The sequence below is a fragment of the Astatotilapia calliptera genome, chromosome 4 (assembly GCF_900246225.1).
Source record: "Astatotilapia calliptera chromosome 4, fAstCal1.2, whole genome shotgun sequence".
NCBI lineage: Eukaryota > Metazoa > Chordata > Actinopteri > Cichliformes > Cichlidae > Astatotilapia > Astatotilapia calliptera.
In genome coordinates, this window is record NC_039305.1 from 17,705,381 (window position 1) to 17,728,081 (window position 22,701).

Sequence of the window (22,701 nt, forward strand, 5' to 3'; positions counted from 1 at the left end):
AAAAAAAAAAAAAAGCAACAACAACAAAAAACCCTACGCTCCCACAAAGCGGTAAATGAAGTAGTGACTAAATTCAAACACCGCTTACGGTCCGCTCCGCACACAAACACACCGCAGTACCTTTTAAAGACCACTTTGATACGGCAGTGACAGTGGTGGGAGGGCGAGCATTCGTTTTACAGCAATGAGAGGGAAAAACAGCGAGGCTGCGGCGCGATGAGGAGATAAACGAAAAGAAGTGCCTGGCTTTAGTTTGTTTTGTTTTTACAGATTCATACAACTGAAGGTCCTCTCTGCATCAAGAGACCCTGGGTTTCTGAAGCCACGTCCTGTTACAAAACGCCACTGACTGTGGGAGTAATCAATGGTGGCGACAGGCGGTTGTGCCATCCGGGCAGCAGCAGTTACTGACTTGAGTGTGTTTTGATTGTGTGTGCCTGAGGACTGCACGCAAACAGAACCATATGCAGCGAGAGTGCACGCGGGCGCACCTCAACAAGCTCTATATACAGGTGTCAGGGGGTATAAATTACTGTTCTTTGTACATCGGCGTGTGTGTTTGTGAGATCAGCACATGTCATTTACACTGCGGCTAGTTGTCAGCTGACCCGGTGGCGAAGAGAACTCTCTGGTCAGTTCTGGCCAGCTTGGCAGGCGGCTCCAGAGACTCCTCTCCGAGCACGGCCCCGTCTGAGGGAAGGGACAGCTCCTGACCTTCTTCATCACTCTCCTCCTCCTCTTCTTCTTCCTCTTCTACAACAGACAGCATAACAGAGATGGTTACCAGCAAAGCTTAGAGCACAGGTGTCAGTTAAGACGAGCTACAGCAGAATCAGTGCAGACCTTTATCCGGATCCAGCTGGTTCAGACCTCGGCCTAAGCTGGCAAACTAATGGCAAGAAGGGATTTGGTTAGTGGTGTAAATGTGGCTTACACTATTATATGAATGTATTTGCATTTCTGGATCCGTGTATGTTGATACCTCTCCCATAACAGCAATGGGGGTCTCTCCTTTAGCCTGGGCCACTCTGTGCTCGATAAGGTAGTACATGTACTCGTCGTATAGCAGACGAATCAGGTGAAAGGATCCGAAGCTGGCGGCACTCCGCAGGGTGAGGTCTCTGATTACCATGGAACTGAGGAACAGAAATGGGAAACAAGCCACTCTTCATACATGTACCACTTCTCTAACTTACAAACAGAAACTGCTTTTTTCCTCTATCTCATTGCTTTACTGGGACAAGGTTGACACCACAAGTCGAGTCGGTGACTTATTTACTCAATTTGAGTATTTGATAAGTTCCTTCAATAAAGCTGTGTGATGTGGGGTGGTTTGGATTTTAAATTTCAGCTCTGCTATTTATTCCAGACAGGTCTGAGAGCGATTCAGAGCCTTCGGATTTCCATCCAGTCTCCAAAGGAGGCAAATGAATGGCAACTGACTTGTAATGACCTGCTTGACTAAGACCCTGCTTATGGGATGAGCTTGGTTTTATATATATTTATATAAATAAATAAATTAAATTCCCCACTCGCCCTTTATCCTTCTTTATCTTTATCCTTCAAGCTCATGTCTCTACCAGAGGCCTAGGAGCTTGAGGGTCCTGTGCACACACACACACACATATATATATATATATATGCATATCCTTGCTTTTTTTTTTTTTTATCACTATGGCATATGTGCATAGGAAGGTATATGGATGCATACTTACGATTACAGCATAGAGGTGGATGAGGATTATTGTTACTGTTACTTTTAGCATTTATTTAGGAATATGGTTATAATGAGTAGTACACTCATCCTTTTCTCATGTATATCTCATGCACATATCTTTCTTTCTACATAGCACTTTAATTCTTATTGTCTGCACTGAAGCACCGCAGCAAATTCCTAATGTTGTAAACCTCAACATCTGGCAATAAACCCATTCTGATTCTGATTCTGATTCTGATCTCTACTATCCTAGTGATTGTTTTCTAGTTTGTGTTGTTATTGTAAGTATTCTATGTCCTTGTCTTGGTTATCACTTTTTAAACTGCTCTCTTGTTTTGTTAATTTTAAAAAATCCAGTCATTTAAAATTTGGACAGTTTTGATGATTATCTTGTGATTATTACAGTTAGCAATGACTTAACAAAGTACAGACTAGGTTTGTTTTAACTTCAGGACTAAAGCCTGCAGCTCAAACTGAATACAACATCACAAAAAATAATGCAAACTGACAAAGGCCATTTTAGCCCTGTATACTTCAGCTCTAAATTGTGCACTCGTACACTCCTCCTTCATCATTTTTACCAGACATTTAGCTCAAAAGAGGAGAATAAAGATCCAACCAAATCAAATCTATCAACACAAATAAAAATGGACTCAGAAAAGGTCAGGAGAGGCAGAACTTGGAATTCATTCTTTCTGACTGCTCCCCACCTGTAAAAGGACCACTTGAGCAGAAAGAGCTTGGCAGCTTTAGGGAAAGCAGGGCTCTGTTGGTAGGGCTTTAGGACCTGGGAGACCACACCGTCAAGCCACGCGGCCCACTGCTCCAGTGAGTTCTGCTGCTGGAGGGTCAGCTTGAAGTCCTGCTCGAGCCGCTGGACCACACGGTCTTCGCACCGGCACACCCATGAAGCCTGCTCCTACAAAAGCACAAACAAGGAGAAAAAGGCAAAGTGTCATTATAGGGCAGTCACATCTGCACCAGTAAAAGAGGCTGGATGACCTTATATTTATAAACAGCAGCAGATGATGGAACTTAAACCACGCACTAGCACTAAGTTTACTGTTCAGTATCTGAACATATAATCAGGCGGAAGAAGCAGTTTCTTAGAAAAACCAAGTGAGCTTCCTGAACAGTAAAATAAAAAAGAGACACTATGACGGAAGTTGGATAAACAAATAACACATGAAACCTCAGTGTAACCACAAGCTACAGAGTCAGCTGCAAAACCAAAGCGGCATTCAACCACTGACAATGTCATCAGCGCGATTTAATGAGAATGCTGCTAGACACTGAACCGACCTGGACGTTGGCAAAGTCGACGCGGTTGAGGTCGGACAGCATCTGATTGATCTGAGCCGTGTTCTGGAGGACAGCACGGGCTGCCTGGGCCAGGTGGTTCAGACTGGTGTAGCGGCGCAGGGTCTGAGCAAAAGCATTGGCTGATGTGACCTGAGAGAGGAGGAAGACGACGGGTCAGAAAAAGATGCATATCAATATTTTCACAAATATCCGTATATAACAGATGTTTTCTGTGATAGCTGCTCACATCTGTTGTCATTTATTTACTTTGATGGAACCTCTTTTTTCCCTTCTTCACAAAAGCTGCACCGCAGAGCTTTTATATAAATTCAACTCTAGCTCCTGCTCACAAAAATCTAATAATGTCTGAGCTTAGAGTCCCACACAATAAGACGATGTTTTTGTCATGCCTGAAAAGACTGTTTGCTCCATGGCTCAGAAAACAAGCGGTTCCATCAGCGCCAAGCTAATAATGGAGGGCTTTACCTTGATGCGGACCATTTCCTCAGGGATGTTCATCATGGCATTGGTCAGCCAGCTCTCCAGGCTCTTGGCAAAGTTGCGAATGGCTTGAGTTAAGGCACCTGTGGGCAGAAATGGGTCTGTCACTGCTAGAGTGGGAAAACGATTATCTAATGTCTAGACAATTAGCCAAGGTTCTGCTGGTCAAAGATTTTTCAATTTTTATTTATTTTCTTTTTGGCATTACAGCTGAATAACCAGACTTGTATCCACTTTATGTGGATGTGGAACATTTTTTTCTCTGGCAGCATTGTGATGGGAAAGAAAATGACGAATATTCAAAAGGGAACTGTTCAAGGTCTTAAAAGTTAAACTCTGACTAAAACTATAACCGAAACCAGAAGAAATAAGTGTAGCTGCCAGTAAGGGCAGCGCAATGGGTACACGTGATGGAAAACAGTGTATTCTTTCACTACACATCCAAAAGGCTGTCAGGAGGATCTTTGCTCCCTAGTTGGCTCATTTCAACAACTTTAAATTGGCACTGAGTTTTAGGAATAGCTCTTTATTTGTATAAACACACTCTGTAGGCACGGATAAGCATGCTTACATGGTTCACTACATAATCAGTCTTCCTATAGAGCCTTACTGGGGATGGGTCTGAGGACATCAGGGATGAGGATTTCCACCAGGCCCTGGTAGAGGCTGTTGTCACAGTCGCGGCTCCAGCGCAGCACTGGCTCATATTTGCACAGCAACACCAGGCAGGACTTAGGGAGACGCTTCTCTGACTCATCGTGACTGCCGAGGCGCACACACACGCACACACAGTTTGTATGGAAATAGTAATGCTACGGCAACAGACAAATGTTTTTACTATCTTAGGACACAATCTGGATCTTGAATGAACGCCTGCCTGTGGAGTACAATCACTCACACGGCCAACGTGGCATCTCCGGCCTGACTTTGGCTGAACCTCCAGAAGGTCTTCCACAGAGTCTCCACTAGGGTAAACTGCAGGTTAACCATCACATCGAGAATAGCCTGAAAGAACGGAAAGAAAAGAATCCATACATCGAAGAATCGAAGACTGAGGACAAATAGATTATTGGGGTGGGGGTAGTGGGGCAACTGGAGGAACAAAGGAGAGGAAAACAACATTCTGCATTTCTGGATTTTGCTTTCAATGTGGTCTTCCTAACCTTAAAACTCATCTTCACCACTACATCTATAAGAACTTGACATTTTGATCAAATTACAGTCGGTTTTTCCCACTAAAAGGTTATAATTGGTGTAATTTCATTTAGAGTAGTCCTGCAGTGATTCACAGAAAGGAACTACACACAAAGGAAAAACTTCAGTAAATAGTCAGTGGGTTCCAATTTCGGTTACCTCACAATGTTCTCTGTACAGCAGCTGAAAGCTCTTTATGTGCTCCAGCTCAATGCCCTCTGGCAGAGACTTCCCCTGGAGATCGATCTCTGGGAACTCTGGGAGAGCTCTGGATGCATCTGGACACAGGACAAAGGAGCAGTGGATACTAAGAGAGAAATCCCATTAACTGCACAGAGTAATCAACATTTATGTGAATGCCACTAAATGTGCTTAGATGGACATGCCTGTTGTGGTTTAGCTGATAGTAGGAGGGATGTGGCATTTAAATGTTGGTAATGAGATTGTCTTTTTACATTATGTTCAGATTAAAAACATATAATCCGTCCATCCATTTCCATCTGCTTATCCAATTCAAGACCCTGAATTGGATAAGTAGGTAGGTCTCGAACAAACCTGGACATATTGCCAGTCTGTCACAGGGCAAACACACAAAGACACAACCATTTAAACTCACATTCACACCTATGGCTAATTTAGAATCACCAGTTAACCCAGCCCCTCTAACTGCATGTGTTTGGACTGTGGGAGGAAGCCAGAGAGAACCCATGCAAACACGGGGAGAACATTCAGACTCCATAAAGAAAGGCCACAACCAAATATGCTAGATTCAAACCCAGGACCTTTTTGCTGTGAGGCAACAGTGCTAACTACCATCCTGCCTTACACATATAGAAATAGCCATCCATCCATTCTCTTCTGCTTATCCAATTCAGGGTTGAAAGGGGGCGGGGGGGGGGGGGGGGGGGGGGGGGCTATTCCAGCTGTCTTAGGGCAAGAGGTGGAGTACACCCTGGACAGGTCGCTCGTGTGTTGCAGGGCTAACACATAGACATAGACAACCATTTGCACTCACGTTCACACCTATGGGCAATTTAGACAAACACGGGGACAACCTGCAAACTCCACACAGGAAGATCCTGTCCTGGTGATGAAATTGAACCTCCTTGCTGTGAGGCTCTGAGTGTTAACCACTGCACCGCCAGCACAGCAGCATATAGAAATGTTAAACATATATCAGGTGTAAAAATCCCATCATGCTATCAAACAAAGGAACTACGCAATTCAAGTAAACACAGCAGCATAAGTATAGCCCTGTGTGCTATATGCTTACATAAATAGGAAACCATGCCTTATATACTTGTAATAAACTGTTACAGCAGATTCTGTTACTGGATTTGACAGTCCGTTAACAGGGCATGGAGGTCCTTGCTGCTAATAAAAATGAAGGCTTCCCAAAAAGCCTAAAACCTAAAGATGAGGAGACACACTTTGTCAGGCCAAATTAACAATTTACTTCACAGGGAAAAGCAAGTTCAAAGACTGGTGCTGTGTCAGGCACAGCCCATGCACTCTAAACAACCACATACTGTAATGCAAGGTCCTCACAACAAGCCCTGAGAGCTTACAAGAATATTTTGCTTGCTCACTCTTGTGACTCAACCAAATTAACATTAAAAAAAAAAAGCAGCACTCACTAACAAGTGTGTTCATTGTTTACTAAGCTCACCAAGGAACTGTTGGTACTGCTGAACCTGGGTGCTGATATCCACGTGGCCCGATCCCTGCTGCTGCTGCTGCTGCTGACCTGCTCCTGCTGCCGTTCCATTGGTCATTCCTTCCACCTTATGAACAGGCTTCAACCTGATAGGTAGGGAGCGAAAAAGCACATCAGGCATTCATGTCTAGACAAAGGTGATAAATAATGAAGTGAAATGAAATTGTAATTCAGTCTTATAATAAGAGCAGCAGATGCCCAGAGCCGCGAGAAGAATGGAAGACATGGTGTGAGAGATGGAGAAAAAACAGGAGCCGGTGGCAAAAACCGTATGAGGTAGAAAAAAGGTCAACTGTGTAATGATAGAGAAGATGCGCTTGAATGTGTAGACATTTCTGTGGATACCTCTGTTTCTGTGAGAACGGCTGTTGCCTCATAGCCAGGTGTTGTTGGTCTTCCATCAGCCGGAGAAGAGAAGAGCCCGCTTTGATTCTCAGCCCATAATAGTGGTATTTAGAATTACCCCTAACAGGAAGACAAATGTGGTTTGACTTTTATTTTTAAAAGAGCCTAACTCTATAGAGAGCATAGTGTTTATGCTGTCTGTTTAAATGTATGTTAACTCCATACAAGCCACATGTATAGTCTTACTATACACTGAATTAGAATTTCATAAAACACAAAGTATTTGCACCCATAGCACTAAATACTTTTAAAAAGTCATTTCACTAGCTCACTCACTCTCCCACACACATGCTGTCTGTCTTCATCACTACCCACATGTCTTCCTACACAAGGCAAACATTTCCCAATGCTCCAGAGAGCTTTATAGATGTTCCTAGAAAAATTAAAACAAAACAACACAAAAAAAACTGCATTTCTGCTGGAAACTAATTTAAGGTACACCAATCAAGCATAACATATGACCACCTGCCTAATATTGTGTTGGTCCCCCTTTTTCTGCTGAAACAGCCCTGATATGTCGAGGCTTGGGCTCCACTAGAGCCCTGAAGGTGTGCTGTGGTATTTGGCACCAAGAGGTTAGCAACAGATCCTTTAAGTCCTGTAAGTTGCGAGGTGCGGCCTCCATGGATCGCACTTGTTTAACTAGCACAATCCAAATTCTTGGGAATTGGGAGGCCAAGTCAACACCTCAAAATTGTTGCTGTGCTCCTCAAACCTCAAACCAACCAGAGCACGTTATTCTGCTGAAAGAGTCCACAGCCATCAGGGAGTACTGTTTCCATGAGAGGGTGTACTGTGGCTATGCAGCCCCACACACAACGAGCTGTGATGCACAGTGCATTCTGACACCTTTCCATCAGAACCAGGATTAAGCTACAGGAACGGTACCGTGGCTGCATCAAACCACAATCAGCCTTGGCCGCCCATGATACTGTCATCATAACAGTGGTTCACTATTGTTCCTTCCTTGGACCACTTTTGATAGATGCTTACCATTGGAGACTGATAACAACCCAGCTCCAACCCAGTTTTCTAGCCATTACAGTTTGGCCCTTTCAAACGCAGAGAAATGCTTTTGCTTCTTGCTTTTAGCACATCGACTTTGAAGACAAAATGTTCACTTGCTTCCTGATGTATCCCACCCACTAACAGGTGCCATGGTGAAGAGACAATCAGTGATTTCACTTTACCTGTCAGTAGTCAAATCTTATGCCTGATTGGTGTGTGCATGCATAGCATTACGCACGTCAGTTACATGGAGACTACTGGTGTCTGGTGAAATGAACGGAGGACTACTGGGTTTGTGCTCCTGACATGCATCACTGCAGCAGAAAAGGCCACAGTGGAATGTGTGATGTGTTTGTCTGATCTCTCCTCTGTGGTCTTCCTCTTCTCCTCTTGCCTGGCAGCTCCATCTTCAACATCTTTTGTTCAATATATTCACTATCCGTCCTCTGCAGATGTTCAGACCATCTTAGCCTTGACTTTCTAACTTTCAAAACCACTCAACTTAAGTTGTCCCTCTTGGTCACTATCAATGAAAATCCTAGCAACTCTGCCTCCTGTCTTTTTGTCAGCATCACCATCTCAAAGCCATAAATCATAGAAGTTCCCTCTACCAACTTGTAAACATTTTCCTTCACAAACCCTTAGCATTTGTCTCCACCCACTCGACCCTGTCTGTCCTGTCTTCTTCACCTCTCTCTTTACTAATGGATATAAATGGGTTGCATATATTTTTTTTTACCCTATGAGTTTGGGTGACTACACAGCTTACCGAGTGCCCAGACGCCGTGTGCGTAGCCCCATGAACACAGATCTTATGAGTTTCCCGAATGACGCAGCATTAACAGGTTCTAGCTTCTGCTCCTGGCAGTGCAGCAAGTAATGGCAGTAAAGGGTGGAACGGGGCAGACTCACTCCTTCAGCTGTCTCATAGTTGTCCAGCAACCACTGTACCTGACACACAGGCAATGGAACAAAGAAAATAGCTGGTGCAGTTAGCAAAGCCAGCATATACAGATATACAGAAAAACATAGAGCAACAGATAAATGCATAACTATTACCACACATATCACACCTTTGAACAGATACATGTACATGACATGCACACAGACGCACACACACACACACACACAGATTTCTCTGGTATTTGTATTATACAAACGCAAATCCATTCGTATTTACAGTCCGTCTGTCATTCAGGAATGAAAACACAAATACATCTGTTTGCGTGCCGTGGCATACAACTTTGGTATGCAATGAATCAATGACCTGGAGTACTGATGGGATGCCGGCCAGACATGTTTTGGTTATGGCCATTGTATGGGGGTTCAATATGATGAATTTGGGATGAACAGTATAGTGTCAAGGCATTTCAGGCAAATTAAAAATGCCCCTCATTACATGCACTGCAATGGTATGAAAATGATGAGGTCATGGTTTTGTTTTCTTTGAGGAAATCACAGTTAAAGCAAAATAAATAAATAAATAAAATTTCAGCTAACATTTTTTGCTCCTAATCTCCAAATTGTTCACTTGTGTTTTCCACTTTGACAAAACTCAAACTATGACGTCATCAGTGTGCGCCACCAAAAGGGGGGGTTGTGTGGATGAGAACAGAACGAGAAGAAATTCCTGCGCTTGGCGCCTCTGCATACCTTCTTGTCTGCCGACGGCACGCTACTCTCCTCGCCCTCTGTAATACTCACAGTGGCCGGAGAGGCGCGGGCAGTGTGTGAGTAGTTCTGACTGTTGCCAGCTGCCGACCCGCTGCTGCTGCTGCTGCCGCCGCTGCCCAGCATGTAACCCCCCTGGATCACATAACTGCCTGCCGCGCCGCCGTTGGTCCCTGCCCCTTCTCCGGCCCCGTTGGTCGTGCCGCCTGCCGTCACCACTGTGGCCCCTCCCCCCGCCGCGGTGGTAGGCTGGGCCACGAACATCGAGACGCCCGCTGTGGTGCCGGCTGTCACGGACACAGTCAGAGGTGTGCCGGGCGTGGAGGCCTGGGTGCCGGAAGTCGGCTGACCTTCGTAATATGGAGCGGCGGTGGTCTGGGTGTACAAAGGGGTGTCGGTATAAGGGAAGGTGCCGGAGCGACTGGATGAGAGACATGCAAAGATGGGTTACAAAACCAAGCAGCCGAAGAAAGAAGTAAGACAAAGAAAACAATAATTCTGTGTGGACAAGTGTTAGAAAATGAGGTTCATTCTAACATGGTGCTGGTGGTGTAGTTGTTGTCTTCTCCTTCAACATACTGCACTTGATTGGTGTACACATGTTGCACTGGCACTGATGTGAGCTGCTGCTGGACCTAAGGAGTGAGCACGCGCACACACACAGACACACACACACACACACACACACACACCAAAATCCAATAAATCCTCAGCAATCTTGTTGAACCACATCAACTCTTTCATCCTTTAGAATCTTAATATCTTTCATGTCCGGCCTTGTTTTTGCACTACAAACATTTCTTATACTGACAGCTTCTCTGTCCACTCATCTTTGTAGCAGCAGATTCCCTCGTGTCCCTGACCTACTTGGAAAGCGGCGGTTGCTGTGTGCAGAGGTGGCTGATTGGGACCTGAGCTGAGGATGGCAGGGTAGCCTATCTCTCTCTCAGCATGCACAGAGAGCATGCACAGTGACTGCCAATACTCATCCAAGGGGAGGTAGACGGGTTTGCAGCAGTAGCCGTTTACGCAGTCTGCTGACATCCAGGCAAGGCAGACTGACTCCTCTGCCTCATGACGCAGCTGCCAATCTTCTAGTTTCCTATCCCTGACTAAACCGGTCACCTCCGTGCTAAGGGGAAGCTGAAAAGTTGCAGATTTGACCACAGAAACGATGAGCTGACTAATACTGAGCCAAAACACAAGGAAGTTGCAAAGTTTTGTACGCATCACAAGTCACATTGATCACACATTTAGTGAAGTGAAGCTGTGATGACTAGCTCGCATTTACACACTGGTTAGTGAAAGCATAAGTTATTTTCAGACATCACGTATATGCCATCACCACTGACAAACTCCACTGGGAGTTTGGCTTACCTCCTGGGTGATGTGGACAGGCTGTAGACTGGTGACGCTGAGCTGTGTGCCTGGCTCAGTTTTGGCAATCTGGGAGGTGGCCTGCACCACTGACCTCTATTGAGATGAAGAGAAGATTCAAGAGCAAAGAAAACAACATAACATAACATAGACGGACATAACCATGTATGTGTGCAAATTTTACCTGCTGAGCTGTCTGCACCTGCTGAACAACTTGTGTGGGGACTCCAGTCTGCACCACAGCTGGAGGTGGACTGGAGTCTGACACACTGTCATTTGAGTGAAGGGAACCCTCTGAAAGATAAAGAGGGTATCTTAGTACCTGCACAAATTAGTGATATTATTTCTACTTCATTAAGCTGATCATACACTGCCTCTCATCTCTTGCTACAGCTGATTAATAATAAAGTGGTAACACTAATGGTGTAATAAAGCAGATAAAATCATGTCTTTAAACACATAAAAGTATGCACAAATCAAAAATCTCCCCACCTAAAAAAACATTTGCACTTAATTATTTGTCAACTTTTTGCTTGAAAAACCTTTATGAAAACTAATGATAGTAATAAAAAAAAAAAAACATCTTTTAAAGACACAATTAAAATTGACCACAGAGGATAAGCCTGTGACTGTAACACAGTTTTACTTCATTCGCCACACACCCTTATACCAAACTGGGATTATCCGGTATGTGAGCCGAGCGTTTTTGTCTTTACAAATACTTGACTGTACAAGTCGAATTCAATAAGTCGGGCAAAATCAGGTATTTCTGCTGCAGCTAATTACTAGTTTACTTACCTTCCACTTCTAGAACCTGTGCATTAAACTCCACGCCTCACCCTTTTTGATTTTGTCCCTATAAATCAAATCTGCTTTGTCAAATAAAATGATGAGTCTGAAAAACCCCTTAAGATAAATTCTCATCATCCATTGTGAAACACCTCTGACTGGTTAACTTCAGGCCTTGCGCCAACAGATCTTTATTTGTGATGTGTTATATGACTGTGGGGTGGCAGATAGAGACATATTTACACAGTCTGAAGCAAGGAACTTCTAGGACACTTGTGTTATGATATAATAGCTCTTGTCTAGACTGTCAACATTTAACTTTAGTAATCACACTGTTAAATGGATACAGTCTTATCTATTAGATAGAAAACAATGCGTGCAAATAAAGAATAGCAAGTCACCCTATCTTTACTGTACGCAAGGTGTCCCCCAGGGTTCAATTCTAGGCCCCCTGTTATTTTCACTTTATGTAAATGACTTGCCTAATGTGTGCAAAAATGTGGACACATCCGATACGTATGCGGATGATACGGTAATTTTTACGCAAGCCAAAACTGCTGATGATGCCGCCCATCAGCTTTCACTGGCATTACATGATTTACAAAAATGGCTGAATGACTCATGCTTGTGCCTTAATTTTAAAAAGGCCGTATCAATGTTTTTTAGTAAACCTAAAACAACCGTGGCTGCAGTAAAAGTTTGCTTGGGTGCACAAGAATTAATTAATGTTGAGGAATTTAAGTATTTGGGAGTGCTACTAGACTAAATTATCCTTTAAAAAACACATTGAAAAAGTAGTGAAAACTGTAAATGTTAATATACAGAACTTTAGACATATCTGCACATCATTAACAGACACAGCAGCGATTACATTCCTGCACTCAATGATACTGGCTCATATTGAATATTGTATTACAAGTTGGTCCTATACGAGCTCTGCTGCTATTGGGACAATTGAAGTATGCTACAAAAGAGCATTGAAAATATTAGATAAAAAACCTTTTTCATATCACCATTGTCAAATTTTAGAAAAATACAAGTTTTTAAATTTTACTAATTTCAAATTATTTAAATCTGCCTGTCTAATATACAAAGTTATACATGGTCTGGCGCCTCCACCAATGAGTGATTTTATTAAACAAAAGTCTACCAGTGTTGCCGGGTCTCAACTGACTCGAGCCACTGTTAGAGGTGATTGTGAACTGGCATTCAGGCGGACCACCTTTTCACAGAATGCTTTGTCATATCAGGGAGTGAGATTCTGGAATAGTCTTCCACTGTCAGTGAGGGAAAGTACAAGTCTCCCCATCTTTAAGAGTCACTTAAAAGGGCGGCTGAGGGACACACAAACATGTAATCATGTTTAATAATCATGTTTTATATTGGACGGGAAAAAGAGTTAGTGTATTACAAAAAGGGAAACAACTGTTAGTGCAATGGGTGAACGCAATATCACGATGGTCAGGGCATGTACAATACTGGGTTTTGTGCAATATAATTGATGTGTTTCCGTTATTGTTATTGTTATTGTTGTTGTTGTTATCTATACTGTCCTCTGTGTCCACTCTCCTTGTCACTGTTTGTGCTACAGGGAGTGCAGAATTATTAGGCAAATGAGTATTTTGTCCACATCATCCTCTTCATGCATGTTGTCTTACTCCAAGCTGTATAGGCTCGAAAGCCTACTACCAATTAAGCATATTAGGTGATGTGCATCTCTGTAATGAGAAGGGGTGTGGTCTAATGACATCAACACCCTATATCAGGTGTGCATAATTATTAGGCAACGTCCTTTCCTTTGGCAAAATGGGTTAAAAGAAGGACTTGACAGGCTCAGGAAAGTAAAAAACAGTGAGATATCTTGCAGAGGGATGCAGCAGTCTCAAAATTGCAAAGCTTCTGAAGCGTGATCATCGACCAATCAAGCGTTTCATTCAAAATAGTCAAAGGGGTCGCAAGAAGTGTGTGGAAAAACCAAGGTGCAAAATAACTGCCCATGAACTGAGAAAAGTCAAGCGTGCAGCTGCCAAGATGCCACTTGCCACCAGTTTGGCCATATTTCAGAGCTGCAACATCACTGGAGTGCCCAAAAGCACAAGGTGTGCAATACTCAGAGACATGGCCAAGGTAAGAAAGGCTGAAAGACGACCACCACTGAACAAGACACACAAGCTGAAATGTCAAGACTGGGCCAAGAAATATCTCAAGACTGGTTTTTCTAAGGTTGTATGGACTGATGAAATGAGAGTGAGTCTTGATGGGCCAGATGGATGGGCCCGTGGCTGGATTGGTAAAGGGCAGAGAGCTCCAGTCCGACTCAGACGCCAGCAAGATGGAGGTGGAGTACTGGTTTGGGCTGGTATCATCAAAGATGAGCTTGTGGGGCCTTTTCGGGTTGAGGATGGAGTCAAGCTCAACTCCCAGTCCTACTGCCAGTTTCTGGAAGACACCTTCTTCAAGCAGTGGTACAGGAAGAAGTCTGCATCCTTCAAGAAAAACATGATTTTCATGCAGGACAATGCTCCATCACACGCGTCCAAGTACTCCACAGCGTGGCTGGCAAGAAAGGGTATAAAAGAAGAAAAACTAATGACATGGCCTCCTTGTTCACATGATCTGAACCCCATTGAGAACCTGTGGTCCATCATCAAATGTGAGATTTACAAGGAGGGAAAACAGTACACCTCTCTGAACAGTGTCTGGGAGGCTGTGGTTGCTGCTGCACGCAATGTTGATGGTGAACAGATCAAAACACTGACAGAATCCATGGATGGCAGGCTTTTGAGTGTCCTTGCAAAGACAGGTGGCTATATTGGTCGCTGATTTGTTTTGTTTTGTTTTTGAATGTCAGAAATGTATATTTGTGAATGTGGAGATGTTATATTGGTTTCACTGGTAAAAATAAATAATTGAAAGGGGTATATATTTGTTTTTTGTTAAGTTGCCTAATAATTATGCACAGTAATAGTCACCTGCACACACAGATATCCCCCTAAAATAGCTAAAACTAAAAACAAACTAAAAACTACTTTCAAAAACATTCAGCTTTGATATTAACGAGTTTTTTGGGTTCATTGAGAACATGGTTGTTGTTCAATAATAAAATTATTCCTCAAAAATACAACTTGCCTAATAATTCTGCACTCCCTGTAGTATAATGTGATCACTGTTTTTGTCCTTGTCACATGACCTGTAAATAGTGTCTCTGTATGTTTTTACTAACTTGTGTTTAACACCAACCTGCCGGAGGGTCTGCAGATGGAAATTAGCCTAAGGCTATAATCTGGCATATTTACATTTGTTAAAATGTTCATTAATATGTATTGCCCCTCTTTCTAAAAAATAAATAAATAAAATAAATATTTAATTGGGATCACATGCACTGTTAGTGCAGAAAGCCTTTACCTGTGACAGTAACAACGATGTACTGTGGAGTGCTCTGAGCATTTCCTGACTGCGTGGGGGAGCCCTGGATCTCTGCAGTCACATACTGCGTCTGAGCTGGCTGGGCTTGCACTGTGGACTGGGTCTGACTAGCAGCGGGCTTTTGGGTGGTGATGGAAGCGGCTTGCTCTGTGGGAGTAGTTTGGCCTGTGGGTGTGACCACAGAGGGAGCAGCCACAGTAGTCTGAATCTCAGCCAAAAATTGTGGGGCAGTTACAGGGGTGGAGCTGGCATCAGGTTGACCCGTTGTCACAGTGACAGCAGTCCCCTGAGTTTGGGCCGCTGGCTGGATCTCACCTACGTAGCCTGTAGTGGCCATTACAAGAGCAGGGAATCAGGCTGGGGAAAAAAGAAAACAAGACAACAAGTTACACATTTTCAACCTAAGCTGTTTGTTTTCAAACTACAGGGTGGGCCATTTAAATGGATACATCGTAATAAAATGGGAATGGCTGGTGATATTAAAGTCCTGCTTGTGGTACATTAGTATATGTGAGGGGGCAAACTCCTCAAGATGGGTGGTGACCATGGTGGCCATTTAGAAGTCGGCCATCTTGGATACTACTTTTGTTTTTTCAATAGGAAGAGGGCCATGTGACACATCAAACTTATTGGTAATGTCACAAGAAAAACAATGGTGGGCTTGGTTTCAACGTAACATTATTCTTTCATGAGTTATTTACAAGTTTCTCTTTGTTCACAGCCATTGACATGTCGAAGAGGTTAACACGTGAGGAGCGGATCGAAATTGTGTTGATATCTGGTGAACGCAGTAACCGGGTCATTGCAGCAGATTTCAATGCAAGACACCCTACGAGACCACCCATCTCCCATGCTGCAGTTAGCAAACTGCTTGCTAAGTTTCGTGAAACTGGTTCAGTGTTGGATTTGCCAAAATGTGGACGCAAGAAAACTGTCACTAATGAAGAAACATCAGTGGCTGTCCTAGCTTCATTCAGCAAGAGCTCACAGCGTAGCACTCGCCGCATGTCACTGGAGAGTGGCATTAGTCGAACATCCCTTCGGCGGATATTAGCTACTCACAAATGACACCCTTACAAACTCCAGCTACTGCAGCAGCTCAACGAGGATGACCCAGATCAGCACACAGAATTTGCAGAATGGGCAAAACAAAAATTGGAACAGGACCCTCAGTTCACGCAGAAGATTTTGTTCAGTGATGAGGTAAACTTTTATGTGAATGGTGAAGTTAACAAACAAAACCACCGCTATTGGTCTGACACTAACTCACATTGGATGGATCCCTCCAAAACTGTTGGAACAACAAAAGTGATGGTTAGGTGTGGTATATGGGGTACAACGATAGTGGGTCCATTCTTCATCAATGGAAACCTCAAAGCCACTGGATATTTGAAACTGCTACATGATGATGTGCTTCCCTCTTTATGCACTGAAGCTGGCACGTTCCCTGAGTTTTTCCAGCAAGATGGTGCACAACCACATTATGGGTGCCAGGTCCAAGCATTCCTAGATGAACAGTTTCCTGGAAAGTGGATTGGTCGTCGTGGGCCAGTTGAATGGCCCCCAAGGTCTCCCGATCTGACCCCTTCAGACTTTTATCTTTGGGGTCATCTGAAGGCAATTGTCTATGGTGTGAAGATACGAGATGTGCAGCACCTGAAGCTTCGGATACTGGATGCCTGTGCTGGCATTTCTCCTGCCGTGTTGCAATCAGTGTGTGAAGAGTGGGAGAAGAGGGTTGCATTGACAATCCAACACAATGGGCAGCACATTGAACACATTTTATAAGTGGTCAGAAACTTGTAAATAACTCATGAAAGAATAAAGTTATGTTGAAACCAAGCACACCATTGTTTTTCTTGTGACATTACCAATAAGTTTGATGTGTCACATGGCCCTCTTCCTATTGAAAAAACAAAAGTTGTATCCAAGATGGCCGACTTCTAAATGGCCACCATGGTCACCACCCATCTTGAGGAGTTTGCCCCCTCACATATAGTAATGTGCCACAAACAGGACTTTAATATCACCAACCATTCCCATTTTATTATGGTGTATCCATATAAATGGCCCACCCTGTAGTAGACAATGCTGTGTTAAAAAAAAAAGAGGCAATGAGGCAAATTTAGTACAACCAAAATATAAACAATCATGAATAAGGAGTCTAACTTGTCAATTGCATAGGTAACATTTAAACAGAAGGTAGGAGGTTAAACTCTATCATGGGAATCAGCATTAGATCACGTCTTTTCTAACAATATTAGCCTGTAATAAGCAGCTCATACACCACACAGATATTTTTACATGCTCATTTCTCGCCTAGATGTAAATGAATGCTCGAGGGGGGTGTCTGAAAGTACTATTGTGGCCAGGGCCTCTCAGTGGTGCAACTCATGAGGGTATGCGGGGGAGGAGCATTGATGGGAACAAGCATTTTGGTGTCTCATTACCTGTAATGTGATCGCACCGCCTTTGATGTACATAGGCATGCCCGTAGAACAGCTAGGGAAAATCCCTTACCAAACTGTATTAACGCTACAGTGCTGTCTATTATTTTGCTTTATGTCATGTACACTGTCACCGTAATCCACATTTTTAATACCATAACACAGATAGTTAACTTCTGGCTGTCAATAATTCAAGTCAAATAAACACAGCAGAAAGAAACATTTGTAACTGAAAATGTGTGTTTTCTTCTTTTCAGTTAGATAGTAGGGAGCTTGTTATGAATCTGAACCTGTAAAGGTGTACACTTAGGAGTCTGCGTCAGTGAACAAAGAGGTGAAAGTGAACTGTAACCTAGAAAGCACCTGCAGAACGCCCTCCTTCGCCACGCCCCTTACGTATTAAATGTCCGCCACCTGCCACAGCTTTCTAAACTTTCCGTTAAAAGACAGAACGGCATTTTAGTCAGCCTTCAATTTATTTAACTGCTCAAAACTAACACAAAACACGTCCCTCTATTAATTTTACAATCCCAAATTGGCCTCCCTTCTATTTTGGAAGGGATGGGGGCTGTCGCTAGCTTTATGCACCATATGTGTGTCTAGTCAGCTAACGGAGAAAAACATAAAGTGCAAACCCATCACTGACTGTACATAATTCACCGTTAACAAGATGAGTGTCCGTTTATAGTCAAACAGACGTTGGCTGCGAGCGGCGGCAAGCACTAGCCTGTCGTGACAGCCACTGATGCTAGCTGTGTAGCGAGATAGCAGGATCAGGAAGCTAACTGGTCTCTACAACAACCGCCATTTTGTACCTTTTGCATTTGACATCGCCATAACAACGGCCTGCTTGGGTATGCATCTATGGCTGCGTCGTCATGGCAGGCGAAATTCAGAGTCACACAGATGTGCAGCAAGCAGGCACAAACTATCGCACACTAGAAAGCCCGACCGGTTATCAGAATGACGGCTAGCTTGCAGGCTAACCCCCAGCTAACACTGGGAGGCAGTTGCCTGTTATGGCTACTGAAACAACAAGGGGGAAAAGCAATAGCAGAATTCAGCTGAAGCGTTAGAGGACATAAAATGCTACAGATCATGTTAAGAGCTTCACCTCTGGTTCCACGTGTGTATTTCCCACTGGCAAAATATCTTCTTTTATTTTTATGGCGGTTTCAGTTGTTGTTGTTGTTGATTCTCGTTGCTGGGTTCTTGTCGCCAGGGCTACCGTGGCTATGGCGCTTCGTCCTCACCAGGGCAACTGTTGCTACCCACCCGCTCCCTTCCCTCCCCCTTTGCTGTTGTGATTGGCTGAGAGCTGCCAAATTGTCTTAAAGTGACAGCTCCAGGAAAATTTTACTACAAAGCCTTCCACGCCCATTTGTGGAAAATCCCAGAGGTGGAGGCTCCCAGTTAAATCCCAGTGAAAGTAATAGAATTGTTTGTAGTTTGTTTTTAAATTGGAATAAAATCAATGCACAGCCTATATGGACTGTCATTTAAATTGATCCATCTGGCTACATTCATTCAGTGACTTACCCAAGGGTCCATTAGTAGCCTACCTGAAGAATGGGCTATTGATGTGTTGTTTTATTTTAATATGTTTCTTCCTTTTCTTTACTCTCCTTTTACAATAATGTAAATATCAGTCCATAACAAGACATTACAAAGTGTTTTACAAATAAATGAATACAAGGAAACACAAGGCTATATAAAGACAAATTTAAAAGTTTTGAAAACAGAATTAAAAAATAAACAGTGAATTTTGCATTTTTACCTGTCATCACAACACATTACAGGTTATTATATATGTGCATGTGGCATATGACTGCATAATAGTGAGCCAAAGGCAAATTTCTTGCCCTAAATTTCATTTAATGTTCTCATCATACAACATAATTTATACATTTTTTTTCCCACACACCACTGGTTTATTTACTGTGGTCTGTAGCATTTTGATATTGCTCCCTTGACCTCCACAGGTTGCCCCAGCATGACAGTGTTTTAACAAGTGTCATGGTGGATACCTTCCCAAAATGTCATTTTGTTAGCTTTGTATCATCACATTAATTACAAATTCAGCACCCCTTTTGTAATTTCCTAAATGAGCGACCTTTGGCTATGCGGATATACAGATAAGAATGTGTTTTATTTGTCTCTGACTCATAATAAGACTTCTGTGTTATCAGACTTTGGAAATGTCACTGGTCCAGTCTCTCTTCTTCAATTCACCTTTTGGCAAAGAGCTAACAGGATGAGTAATTTCCTGCAGAAAAGGTAAGTTCTACATAAAGAATTTTTACGTAGGTTAACTGTGTCAAAGGTGATGTAATGAACTAGGATTGCAAAAACCTGAATGTATGGCTGTAATATTGTTAAATGTCATCAAGACAATTAAAGGCCACATGCGTCGGCAGAACTAACATGTTAATTCTTTAGGGACCATATTTTTTTACAGTGTGTTGGCATTGTTTTTTAATAATACAGTTTTATATGAATTAAATTGGATTTGTTTGAAAAAAAAATTGAACATGTAAAAGTCATTCAGTTTCCAATGGTCTGTGCAGAAAACTACACAAATATGTGCTATACACTGATTAATAACACTATATGTATTTTTTAAGTGCTAAAGGAGATGTATACATGTGTTTGTAAACTTTTTTTCACATTTGATATACAATATGTATATAAAAATGGTTATAATTAGTATACCAAACAGCAATCAAGTAATCTTGTTATAACAGTCTAATTGTGTTTGTCATTGTCAGTGATCTGTACACAATATGGGTTTTCTGGTCTGGTCATTTTATTATATAGAGGGACAAACATTTGCCTAAACTATTAGATTATAGATTCCTCTAACAAACTCATTAACTATGCCACCTTTGGTCTTCTTTTTGTCTCCATAAAGGTCTCCCACTGTATCTCCTGTTCAGATCTGTTCTTCTCTCAGAGGAGGCCTACATGCGCAGTATGCATCTCCTCCTTTTCAGGGGTTCAAACACCTTTATAAAGCGCGCCTGGGTCATCTAAAAAGTCATTGCTTATGCAAAGAGCGAGTTAAACCAAATATTCTCCTCCCACTTCTTGCCTCGCAACTATGTGGAAAGCTGTGGTGCTGGCTGTGTGTCTGCTTGTGGCTGGCGTTCAGCCCATGGATGACCCAGCGTATGGGGTGAAGCTCTGTGGCCGCGAGTTCATCCGGGCAGTCATCTTCACCTGCGGGGGTTCACGATGGAGACGGTCACTCAGGAGTTTAGGTAAGCCCGGTGATATTTCACTTTATTTTTTACCTTTTGCAACCACTTTTAAAATTTCTATTTGTGAATCGAGGTGGCTGTGGCTCAGGTGATAGAGCAGGTTTTCTACCAGTGGATTGATTCCTGACTCCTCCAGTCTCAAGTATTGTTGGGCAAGATGCTGAAACTCACGTTGCCCCGATGCATCTGTCGGAGTGTGTGAATGTCAGAAAGCACTCAGGCATAGATAAAAGCTCTATATGAATGAGTGAATGACACTTGTAGTAGAAAGCGCTTTGAGTGTTCAGCTGAGCAGAGACGTGCAATGTGCCATCCATGACTATGTAAATAATTTAGACTAGTCTTTTTCTGCTCATTTGTGATCATGCAGAGGTATCCAGAGAAATGATGGAAGGAAATCACCTGTAAGTTTAAGTGTAGAATGACTGGCCGGCTGGTTAGAATGGCTGGTTAGCTAGCAATGGATTACATATGATCAGATTACAAAAACCGAGTGACTCCTACTTAATTTTTAGCTTTTTATTATAATTAATGGTAGTATTATTATAGTTGTTGTTCTTGTCTGTTTTTTTTTTTACCTTATTAACTATAATTTTATGACTTTTGCATTTCACATCTCTCTATCTATCTATCTATCTATCTATCTATCTATCTATCTATCTATCTATCTATCTATCTATCTATCTATCTATCTATCTATCTATCTATCTATCTGTATTGTTGTTTAAGATTGAATTTGAGTGTATCCACTGAATTATGTTATTACTTACAAAAAAATGTATGAACTGTTCAGTAAATGACTACAGCTTAAAATGTAATTGCTCTCAGCCCTGAAAGGCTGAAAATGTGATATTCTGAATCAAAGTGCCTTGGTTTTCATTTACTATAATGATGTGCGCTTACTATTCTGAGCTATAAACCACCAAATGTACATTTAAGCATCTAACCCACCAGGCACACTTGGCAACAATCCAGTGGCATCCCACCCTCGCTCCTTCCATCGTATCGTCTCCAGCAATAATGAAATGCAAATAATGCACATATTTTGCTTGGATGCAAGAGAAACCCATTCCTTCATACTTTATTGTTTTTACTCCCACAGATGCTTCAGAGGACCCCTTCACCTCCCCTCAGGATGAACTCTCAGAGGGCTTGAATCACAATTTTGCGGTGGAGAGTCTCCTTCAGAGAAACACAGATCCAAGCTCCGCATCCAGAGACAACCAGGAGGGAGCGTTCAGCCGCTCCACCCGTTCATTCATCACCGAAGAGATACTGGAGGCGCTTCGCAAAGCTGACCGCAAAGGCCGCGATGTGGTGGTGGGTCTCTCCAACGCCTGCTGCAAGTGGGGCTGCAGCAAGAGCGAGATCAGCTCTCTCTGCTGAGGGTCGATATATGCAATCTGAGCGCGCTGGCTGCCAGGCATGTTGTACACCTTAATAAACAAACAGAGACACACATATGCACACGCACTCTTCTTTATTCACTTTTTTGTGAATTTTATATCCTGCGTGTGTCTGTTCAGTAAAGTCTGTTTAATGTCTTTAATTTTCAGTATCAAGTAAATCTTTATGTGGCCAGTATGATATATAAAGAGACACGTTTGTTTTATGACGTCTTTGCTTGTTTTCTTTTTACATTACCAGTAACTTTCTCTGCTGCAACTGATGAGAGCTCAAGGGAATAAAATGCTTTGCTAAAATCATTTGAGAACAAGTTCATTAAAAAACTAACAAACACACTCGTCACATGACACGGAGGGATAAATGAATGGAAAATTCATTACAATCTGTGTTATAACAAACATAAAGTGACAGGTAGATGTGTATTTTTACCTCAGTCCCCAATGCTTACACAGCAGCTTTGCTTCCCATGAAATATGCTGC

At 42.7% G+C, this 22,701-nt stretch overlaps 2 protein-coding genes across 10 annotated transcripts; one reads left to right on the forward strand and one right to left on the reverse strand.

Annotated features, from left to right (window-relative positions):
* rfx1a (regulatory factor X, 1a (influences HLA class II expression)) lies at positions 1-18,825 on the reverse strand. Of its 8 annotated transcripts, none has more exons than XM_026165221.1 (19): positions 18,669-18,825; positions 15,087-15,464; positions 11,077-11,186; positions 10,893-10,988; positions 10,383-10,658; positions 10,053-10,150; positions 9,549-9,936; positions 8,614-8,789; positions 6,777-6,896; positions 6,384-6,517; positions 4,874-4,992; positions 4,419-4,525; positions 4,131-4,282; positions 3,506-3,603; positions 3,020-3,169; positions 2,428-2,636; positions 983-1,136; positions 844-889; positions 1-753 (listed from the first exon to the last, which is right to left on the reverse strand). In XM_026165221.1, exons 2-19 carry the CDS (start codon positions 15,442-15,444, stop codon positions 593-595), a joined length of 2,952 nt encoding a protein of 983 aa, XP_026021006.1. In that variant the 5' UTR covers positions 15,445-15,464; positions 18,669-18,825; the 3' UTR covers positions 1-592. The 8 variants fall into 8 exon arrangements, with proteins under 8 accessions (XP_026021006.1, XP_026021005.1, XP_026021004.1 ...); XM_026165220.1 differs by having other exon boundaries at positions 8,614-8,795; XM_026165219.1 differs by having other exon boundaries at positions 9,498-9,936.
* rln3a (relaxin 3a) lies at positions 18,347-22,489 on the forward strand. 2 transcript variants are annotated; one of them, XM_026165225.1, is made up of 5 exons: positions 18,347-18,408; positions 19,744-19,831; positions 20,466-20,525; positions 20,665-20,814; positions 21,917-22,489. In XM_026165225.1, exons 3-5 carry the CDS (start codon positions 20,519-20,521, stop codon positions 22,198-22,200), a joined length of 441 nt encoding a protein of 146 aa, XP_026021010.1. In that variant the 5' UTR covers positions 18,347-18,408; positions 19,744-19,831; positions 20,466-20,518; the 3' UTR covers positions 22,201-22,489. The 2 variants fall into 2 exon arrangements, with proteins under 2 accessions (XP_026021010.1, XP_026021009.1); XM_026165224.1 differs by having other exon boundaries at positions 20,466-20,814.
* The last annotated feature ends 212 nt before the right edge of the window (positions 22,490-22,701 follow it).

What these genes read in the sequence shown, in the direction of transcription:
- rln3a (XM_026165224.1), top strand. Translation starts at nt 20,655, where the DNA reads ATGTGGAAAGCTGTGGTGCTGGCTGTGTGTCTGCTTGTGGCTGGCGTT. An exon ending in ACGGTCACTCAGGAGTTTAG is followed by an intron (nt 20,815 to 21,916) that starts GTAAGCCCGGTG and finishes TTACTCCCACAG; the next exon opens with ATGCTTCAGAGGACCCCTTC.
- rfx1a (XM_026165215.1), bottom strand. Translation starts at nt 15,444, where the DNA reads ATGGCCACTACAGGCTACGTAGGTGAGATCCAGCCAGCGGCCCAAACT. An exon ending in AGGTGCAGACAGCTCAGCAG is followed by an intron (nt 10,989 to 11,076) that starts GTAAAATTTGCA and finishes TCATCTCAATAG; the next exon opens with AGGTCAGTGGTGCAGGCCAC. An exon ending in TCGACTTTGCCAACGTCCAG is followed by an intron (nt 2,637 to 3,019) that starts GTCGGTTCAGTG and finishes GTGCTTTTGTAG; the next exon opens with GAGCAGGCTTCATGGGTGTG.